At 33.7% G+C, this 9,682-nt stretch overlaps 1 protein-coding gene across 1 annotated transcript; it reads right to left on the bottom strand.

Annotated features, from left to right (window-relative positions):
• Positions 1-8,793: 8,793 nt before the first annotated feature.
• On the bottom strand, positions 8,794-9,216 carry LOC107915563 (sigma factor binding protein 1, chloroplastic). Its single transcript, XM_016844706.1, has one exon. The coding sequence runs from the start codon at positions 9,214-9,216 to the stop codon at positions 8,794-8,796; it is 423 nt and encodes a 140-aa protein (XP_016700195.1).
• Positions 9,217-9,682: the final 466 nt, after the last annotated feature.

The raw sequence follows: 9,682 nt of genomic DNA, 5'->3' as shown, positions 1-9,682 counted from the left end.
GACTGTAGATTCCCTTTGGGATATCCTCTTTGCATTGTGTGGACATGAGGTGGAGTGAATCCCGGAGGATAAAGTAGATCTTGATTAGCTCTTGACTGAGGCGGCTCTACGATATCAGGGATCTACATAGGTCCCTTTCCTCTGACCAAAGCCGTCATCATTTCCATCATTTTGGCCATTTGATCCTTTTGCTCGAGTGATTCCTCTCGAGATCTCACCATCAAATCTCTTGCCTCTTGCTGTGACTTGGCTAGTTGTTCTTGCAACTCTCTTTGCGTCCTTTCCATCTTTTCCATTCTTTCATTGAGTTCGGCATCCATAGCTCTAGCTCTTAGGCGCGTCCTATAAGAGTGACGTGATTCCAGACTCGTAGTGTAGCAACTGTGGATTAGATGGTTTTAACCTTAACAAATGATTAGGGTGATATGTACATGCAATGAATGAATGAATGACTAATGAATATGAATGTTAGTTATGCAAAAATATGCTAAAAAATGGGTGTTGATTTCAAGATAGCCCCATATTTAAGCTTTTCATTAATCAAAAGAGTCTATTACAAAAAGTGTCGCCTTCCTAGTCTTAACAATTACACAAATTCTTAGCCACATCGCCTTGTTTCTTTATACGCTCCAGGAACTCCGATATGCTTGACTTTTGGTTAGGAGGGTATTGGCAACTGAGAACTTCCACTTCATCTGATAATTGCACTACCTGCGCAGCCGCCTTGTGAATTTCGTTGACCAAACCACCGAGATGCATATCCTTTTCTTGGAGGGCTCTTTCATAGGCGCGAATGTCTCTGTCATGCTGACCATTCTTCTCTTCTAGAGCTCTTAAGAGGTCATCCAAATGTTGCTGATGAGCTTGCAGTGTACTTTCTATACTTCGAATTTTTTCTTTTAGCTCTTGACACTCAGACTGACTAGCCGTTAATTCTGTAGACACAGTTTCGTATTCAACATTTTTCTTTCTCAATTCTATCATAGCACGTGCAGCTCTTTCCTCCTCCTTCTTCGCTTTGGTTTTCTAAAATTTTATCCCATATTTGATATTGCTCAGTTCCTCTTTCCAATCTGCCGATGATTTGCCCAAACCACTATTCCTTATAGTGCCTCTTAATTTCTTATTTTCCAAATGAATGTCCCTTAAATCCTTTCTCGTGACCTCAACTTCTTTTTGGACTTTTTCGGTTCTGAATTTTTTCATTTGAACATCAATCTTCAATTGGTAGTTTTCCTCCTGAAGAGAACTAATATCTCGTAACAGTTTAGCTTTTTCACGTTCAAATTCATGTCTTGCCAATTATAGTTCGGACGGTATTTCCTTTGAGAACGGATTCTGGCAAGCAATGTCAATCGGCTGGGTTAGCTGACTCTTCACTCGTCATTGTCTCCATATGTCATAATTTGCAGTGATAATATCAGCATAGAGAGCCAACTCCATTAGGTAGACTTTTTTCCAAGAATTCACGGTATCTCGCACCCATTTCATGCAACCCTCACCCGTAAAGGCAAACTCCGATTGTGCCAATCCATTAGTAACTGGTACAAACTGTCGCGAAGTGAACTGTCTCTGAACCATCAACGGAGCATATCCCACTCCTCCCCATAATCCTAGCAAAGGCACCCAATCTTGGTTCTCACACTTGTATAACAAGACAGTGGGACGAATCCAAGGTGCTCTCCAAGTTATATCTTCAGGACGGAGATTCTGAAAAATCGAGACCCAGTGTTGTTCAGTGACATCCCTTGGCCAATCTTTTTCAATGTGTGCTTCTAAAAGGAGCAAATGTTTTTGAGAACATATGGAAATGTGTGCACTCCACTTTCCAAAAGTGGCTAAAAATCCAAACATTAAGTAACTGAGCGTATCCAATAAAACGCCTTTCCCCTTTCTTCCTACAAGCATTTAGGGACCTAAAAGTCTTGGCTAATATGGTTGGGACGGGGTTGTTTCCTTGCCTTAATTTTTCAAATAAATCCACTACCGCGACTTCAATGTGCCCGAGAACCTTTGGGAATATGACTAGTCCGTAAATAGCCAAGGCAAACAGATCTATCATTCTCAAAGTATCTGGATGATTCTGAACTAACTCTCGAAGAGAAAACCATGGAACACAACTGACTTCATTCTTCTTCTTTATTTGTTTTTCAGCCCATGCATCAGTCATCCCCGTCAACTTCATTAACTTCTTCTTGAAGGTCATTGGTTTAGGCTCATTCACATATATCTTATTGAATTGTACATTGTCGACGCGAAGCAGGGCAACATACTCTTCTATAGTCGGAGTCATATCTTCTTGATTGAAAGTGAAACACTGATAGGCAGGGTCCCAGAATCGAACCATGGCTTGGATCAACTGCTCGTTCATATTGATTGCTACCAGGTGAGCTATATCCCCGTATTTTTCAATAAAGACGCCCCTAGTATCTGAGTGCCACTGCTTCCAAATCCCAATCAAGTCTTCAAGATCATTCTGACGCACATTCAAGGTCACACGCTCGGGAAGATCAGAGGTGTATCCTTCCTTCAAACTGTCCCCTTTTGCTTTTTGAGTCCTCAAAGACCAATCTCGGACTACAGCATTTTTCTCGGTTACTCGTGTAATTGACTCCTCCATCAGAAACCCGTTTTTGGCAACCAATCTCTAATCAACACCTTCCTAATGAGATGCCTATGATGCATGATGACAAATAGAATAAAAAACGAATAACATCGGTTAGTGATCACAACAGATATAAACAGAAGAAAAAAGAAAAATAAGAACTATGGAAAGTTTAACGAATTCAGCTATTCAATCATGCAATTTGGAGGAACAGACCCACATTTTTTTGCCCCAACAAGCTTTACAAAAACCTACCCCACATACCATCAGACAATCTATCCGACCCAATTTATTAAACAGACTCAATTCATTTGCAAATAAGTGTAAATGTAAAAGAAATAAAAGGTCAGAGGCATTTCTCCTGTGTACTTATTTTGGTAACTATCAAACGGACAGAGGTTCGGCATAGCTCTAATTGGGTGGCTCGTACGGTTTACTATATGTGGTTTCGGTTCTAGACAGGTACTCGAATTGTCCATACTGTCACCTACTAAGGTTAGTACGGAGCCTCGGTTATCACCCGTTATGGGCTTGCGAGTTCAATTCGAGGGATTACATTTACTTATGCCTATGCGGAGGGACAAGTTAACTCACGAAAGCATAAGTCATATGTAACCCGAAAGTAATTACTAGCCTATGCGGAGGGACGAGTTAACTCATGAAGGCGTAGCGTTTACTTCCACTTAAACGGACGGAGCCCGGGTAAAGAGCTCATGTTATGCAAGAATGCAAGTGCACGGTGTGTGGGGAGAAACTCACAAACCTTTTATTTTTTATTTACTAAAACAAAAAACGTAAAACGTAAAACTTAGAGCTGACAAAAATAGAAAAATAAAACACGTTAGAAAAATATTAATTTAAAAACCGAATGCAAATGCATGACTTTTCAAAACAAAATTCAAGGATCACGATTAAAAATTAATTTGAACAAGAAAATTTGAAAATTTTGACAACACGCGTTTAACATCAGACTCGACTCTCACAAAAGGTCCCCAGCAGAGTCGCCAGCTGTAGCGACCTAAAAATTTTGGGTACGGGCGCTAATTGAAGTAATTCTTGCAAATTTGAAAACTGGATCTCGATTTTATTTAAAAAGGGAGTCGCTACCGATCTTTTTTCCTAGGTGTGATCGGACACCTAATAAATTCTCTTTTTAAAAGAAAATTTTATTTTTTTAAATTTTTCTAAAAAATAGGTAATTTTTGGTCTACGTGAAAATCCAGAGAAAATTAGAATTCGGGAGTCGGTTACGCGCGAGGAAGGTATTAGCACCCTCGCGACGCCCAAAATTGGTATCTCGTTAAACGCACGTTGTCTTAATTTTCAAAAATACGAGTTCAATCTAATATTTAATCGTGATCTGATAAAAACACGAGAATTTTTTTAAAACACGAGAATTTTGGAAACACAATTTAAAAAAAAAACGAAAATTTATGAAACACGGGAATTTTTGAAAACACAAAAAATTTTCTGATTTTTTATTAAGCACGTATCGTATTTAACATTAATCGGTGATATTCACTCAACATAGCAATGAAATCAACGAATTAGTGTCAAATCAATTCGTTACCTTATTTTTGAAAACACGAGAAATTTTTTTTAAAGACACGAAAATTTCGAAGCCCGAGGATTTTTTTTTGAAAATACGAATTTTTTAAATATTTTTTTATTTTTAAAAGGGCGTATCGAGTTTAACACAAACCGGTGATATTCACCCAACATAGCAATGAAATCAACGATTTTATGTTAAATCGATTCGTTGCCTTATTTATTAAAATTATTTGAAATAAAATAACATTAAAATTGAATTAAATTGAAAATATAAATACAAAAATATAAAAATATAAAAATGCGTAAAATGCTAACAATATTAAAATGAAATAACATAAAAATGCGAGCATTAAATTAAAAGAGAAATAAACGAAATTACCGAAACGATTACGAAACACGAGCGTCCTCAAACGGGTTACACACTTTTTTTTTCTTTTTTTTTTCTCTTATCTCTTTTTTCTTTCCTTCTTTTTTTTTCTTTTTTCTGTTGGGCTAATGGGCGAACTGGGCCTGCTGGGCTGCTGGGGAATGGGCTACTGTGGCCTGCTGGATTGGGCCTGGCCTGCTGCGTTGGGCTGTTGCAAGCCTGCTGTTTGGGCTTTGAGCTGTTTGGGCTGTTGTGGCCTGCTTATGTTTTTTTTTGGGCTGTGTTTTTTTTCTTTTTTTTTCGTTGCTGCTGTTTTTTTTGCCTTAATTTTTTTTGGGTTGGGCTGCTGCTGGGTTTCTTGGGTCACGGGTCGGGTTGCCGGATCAGATCGGGTCGGGTCGGTTTGACCCGTCTGTTAATTATTTGTTATTTTTTTTCTTTTTCTTTCTTTCTTCTTCCCCCTTCTTTTTCTTCTTTCGGAAACCCTAGCCGCCGCGCCGCGCCGTCGCTTGTGCCGTCACTGTCGTCTTCGCCATTGAGCCCCTGTCGGAGGCTCTCCTCTTCTTCTTCTTTCTCCTCTCTTTCTCTCCTTTTTCCTCTTCTTTTTCTCTTTTTTGCAAGTTTTTTTTTTGATTTTTTCGTGGGGGGTCCGGGCTAATTTTTGGAGTTTAAACTCCTTTTTATTGTTGGTTTTGCTTCTTTTTTTGCAGGTAGCAGGTGGGGAAGGCCATGCCCTAGGCCGGCGGCCGGAAATCGTGGGGCAGGTGCACGAAATCCGCCTGATTATTGGGGATTTTCTGACAGAAGGACCAATTTGTAAATGCAGTAAAAGTTTTAGGGCTGAAACAAAATTTTGAGAAAGTTTGGGGTTCAAAATGTAATTTAAAAAAGTTTATGGATTAAAATATAATTTTATGAAATTTTAGGGGTCAAAATGAAATTTTAAAAAATTTAGGGGTTAAAATATAATTTTTTATTTTTTGTATTTTTTTCAAATTAAAAAAAACGAAATTACAAAGGCTACTAGTAAGCCCCACATTGCACTAGCAAACCTAATATTATTTTACCTTTTCTTTACCCTGTTCTATACTCGAGTTGTAATGTTGTTTGAGTTTCTCCATTCTAATCCGCACCCTATTCGTTGTACCTTAATTTAAAGTTTAATGTTTACTTGTGAAAAGACAATTGACATGAACTTTATATAAATATATTATGACTCATTGTGTTCTTGCATCAATCTTTATTCTCCTTAAGCCTCAAATAAAAAAAAATCTTTAGAATTAGTATCATTCTTTCTATGCTTTTATTGCTTTTTGATATATCAAAATAGGAGAGAAAAAGATGGAATTTGCATGCGCATAGGTTTTACACATGTTTATCTTCTATATGCTTATGCAAATAATTTAATGTTAATGCATTTATGCTTATTTGATACATTGCTTAAATGCATGACATTTATAAAGTTTTAGAATTCTTTTTTGAATTTCTTGTATGTTTATTTGTCAAATCTCTTGTTGAAATTTAATGCTTTTATTTAAATGTTTGCGCTTAAATTTTTTGAAGGAATAGTTTATTAAGGGGGAGTAGTGTTTTGAAAATGTCTAAATGATTTAAGGGGAGTCTTTTAAAAAACAATTTTCTCTTAAATTTTTGTTATATAAAAAATGAGGAGATTGTTAGCATTGATGTCACAAGCTTTTAATATAACAATATTTAAAATAGTTTTTTATTTATATTTCCTAAGCCATTTGGTAAAAATAATTATTGAAATTTTTGTTAAACATTTTATTAAACCATAAAAACTAGGGGAAAGATTCTATCTTAGCCTTGTGAAAAACACACAGATCGTATTATACATAATTCAAGTATAGTGAATTAGGAAATCTTTGGTTGAGATAAATCAATATAGTGGAGGTAGGCAATTTGGCTGAATCACTATAGATCGAATTATACAAGCTTTTTTTCCCTTTCTTTATCATTTAGAAAAGTTTGTAGAATTTTTTAAAATATCGATTCATTCTTGCTCTTGATATTTTTGAGCTTAACATTAGGAATAGTTTAAGTTTTTAAAAGATAAAAATTTAATTAAGAGTGACCTCGAGACCTATACATATTGAGATATTTGTGTATTAATTTAATTAAAGTGTCTAACTATCAAGATTGAATACAAATAAATAAAATATTTAAAAAACACAATACCCATAAATATCGAGATCTTTTCATATTAATTACTGTCTTTTATCGTACTTAGCTATACTTTTTCATAATTATGCACGAACTAAATCTCATGAAAAACTCGAAATCAATAGAGGTTGAAATTTATAAAAAAAATACAAATCGGTAAATAATGGGAAAATAACAGTTTGGAAATTTTAGATTTGTCCTCAAAATCACTCACACCACCCATTCAAAAATATTTTCAGAATTTTATATTTTTCAAAATAAAAAAATACACCACTCTAAGTAAGGTTGTTTTTATTTTAGTTACTCTAATTCTTATTGTTGTTAAATTAATCACTTTAAAAAATAAATTGATCAAATTGATCACTCCACCATTAGATGATAATGGAATGCTGATTGAACATTCCCATGTTACTCACTCTAAATATGGATTGTTCTTATTTTGGTCACTTCAATTTTTTTTTTAAATTGGTCACTCCGAAAAGAAATTGATCAAATTGGTCATTCCACTATTAAATGGTAACAAGATGCTAACAATATATTTCCACACTAGTCACTCTAAATAGGGGTTGTTCTTATTTTGATAGCTACAACTATTTTTGTTATTAATTTGGTCACTTTTAAAAAATTGATTAAATTGATCACTCCGTCGTTAAATAGTAACGGAATGCTAATTGTACATTTTCACATTACTCACTCTAAATAGTTGTTGTTCCTATTTTAGTCATCTCAAAATAATACGTGGAAATACATCGTTAGTGTTTCTGTTACCATTTAACAGTGACCATTTTAATCAATTTCTTTTTTGAAGTGATAAAATAAAATAACCAAAATAAAAACTAACTGCTATTTAGACTAATGGGTAATTTACCTTTTTCTTTTTACATCAAAACAAACGAACAAAATTAGAATTGGAGGATGGAAGGATAGGTTTGCATATTACCATGTACATTAATCACCATTATTTGGTAAATCGTTCGAAAGTAAAAAAAACCTTTATTATCAGAATTTAAACAATAACAAGTCCCCTTTGTTTTTATTTTTTAGTTTTTTAAATATACGTTAAACTGGTCGATTGAATCTTAGTTTGATTAGTATATATGGATAATATTGGCAACATAGGAGGATACGGGTTTGAGTGCATTGAAGCGTATTATCCTCTATTTATGGATTGAGATGGCTATAGATAATTCTAGGCATTGTGTCAAAAAGAACAAATATGATTAAAACTTATAATAAAATTGTTATATATATATACACGTTAAACTATATACAACATCTTACTAATGTTTTCGTGATATTTTACCTTGTATTGCCAACATATAAGCTAATAATCCAATATATATGAAAGTCAATTTTATTTGATTTTAGTATTTGATAGTGTTTGAATTAAGTGACCTAAATCCTTATTTAAATAAAATACAGTGGTAAAATAAAATAAAAGTAAAATCTATATAGAACTATACTTCTTTTATTTTATTTTAGAATAAGGTTTTTTAAACCTTATTAAACTCTATCTATTTGATATTGATTAGAATAAGGTGTTTTAATCTTACTACACTCCTATTAGAATATAGTTTTACAAGCCTATAAATAGACATGGTCTACTTCTCTTGTAATCATTCGAATTCGACATAGTGAATTATCTTCTCCTTTGCCTGTGGTTTTTTTCCTGAAAGGGTTTCCACGTAAAATCTGTGTGCTCTTTATTTTTCTCTTTCTCTTTTTTCTTTGCGATACATTGTCATTACCAACGTTCTATTTTTACAGATAGTTATATAAAGTCAAATTAAATTGCAGTTGAGTTGGATTCTTCTAAATAGAAATTTAAGATTTTTATATTGTTTTCATAGTCCGTACAATTTGAATCTAATTTTTTAAATATATCAATTGTTTTTATTATTCTATTCAATAAACATAAATATATAAAACTATGACATTTAAAAGTAGATAAATAACCCACTTTTGTTTTATCTAGTTGTCCTACTTGTAAAAACTCTATAAGCACAATAAATGAGATAATATATTATAACAAAAGTGTATATATATAAAGTAATTACAAAGAAATAGTTACATACTTTGAAATTAATTAGACTGAACCAAAGCGTGTAATAGCATCAAATTGAGAAGGACCATGAGACAAAATTGATGTAAACATCCCCATGAAACTCCCTTCCGACATAAGTTCATCACAAAATGGATCAAACACCGATCCAATAATGCTAGAATTAAGCAAAGGCTGACCATTATTAACACGATCACCTGCAGCAACCCCTGTCATGTCGGAATTGGTCGGAGAATTATCGGGAGTGCTGCTGTCATAGTCGGCCAACCGGTCGGCAACATCGGAGTCTTTGCCTGTAAGTTCTTGCACCAAAGACCGAAACTGCGACGCACACGTCTTGACCTTCACGGGAGTTGAAATATAAACGACTTTAAAATCTTTCTTGGAGTTGCTTCTCTTTGAGCTTTTCTTTGATCTTTTCATTTGATGAACACGGAGTGCATCCATTGATGAAATCAAAAACAAGTAAATGGGAAATTATAAGTGTAGTAAAAGATAAGATGAGTTGATGAACATGTGAAATAATTTAATTAGGTAGGGTTTATATAGGGGCGTCGAAAGTGGGATATTTTAGTAACCAAAGGTGATTTCGTGGAAAGAGATAAGATACATATATATGGAAAATATTTTATAAAAGGAAAAAGGAAGGTTACAAGAAAGAAAGGGGTGGAAAATATTATAGAAAAATAAAGGAAGATTCTTTACCAAATATTAGATACCACCATTTATTAAATATTGAAAAAATAGAGTAAAATTAAATAAAAATATTTAAGGTCCAACATGGACATATCAGCAAGTTGCTGAATCAGAAAAAGACACAGTACCTTAACTGTATAATAAACTGTGATGAATCAAAATATTATTTTTTTATAAAATAAATTATATGATCATGATGATTTTTTTATATTTTATA

The sequence above is a fragment of the Gossypium hirsutum genome, chromosome D10 (genome assembly GCF_007990345.1).
Source record: "Gossypium hirsutum isolate 1008001.06 chromosome D10, Gossypium_hirsutum_v2.1, whole genome shotgun sequence".
NCBI lineage: Eukaryota > Viridiplantae > Streptophyta > Magnoliopsida > Malvales > Malvaceae > Gossypium > Gossypium hirsutum.
Note: the sequence above shows the minus strand (reverse complement) of the source record. Positions and strands in the feature narration are given on the sequence as shown.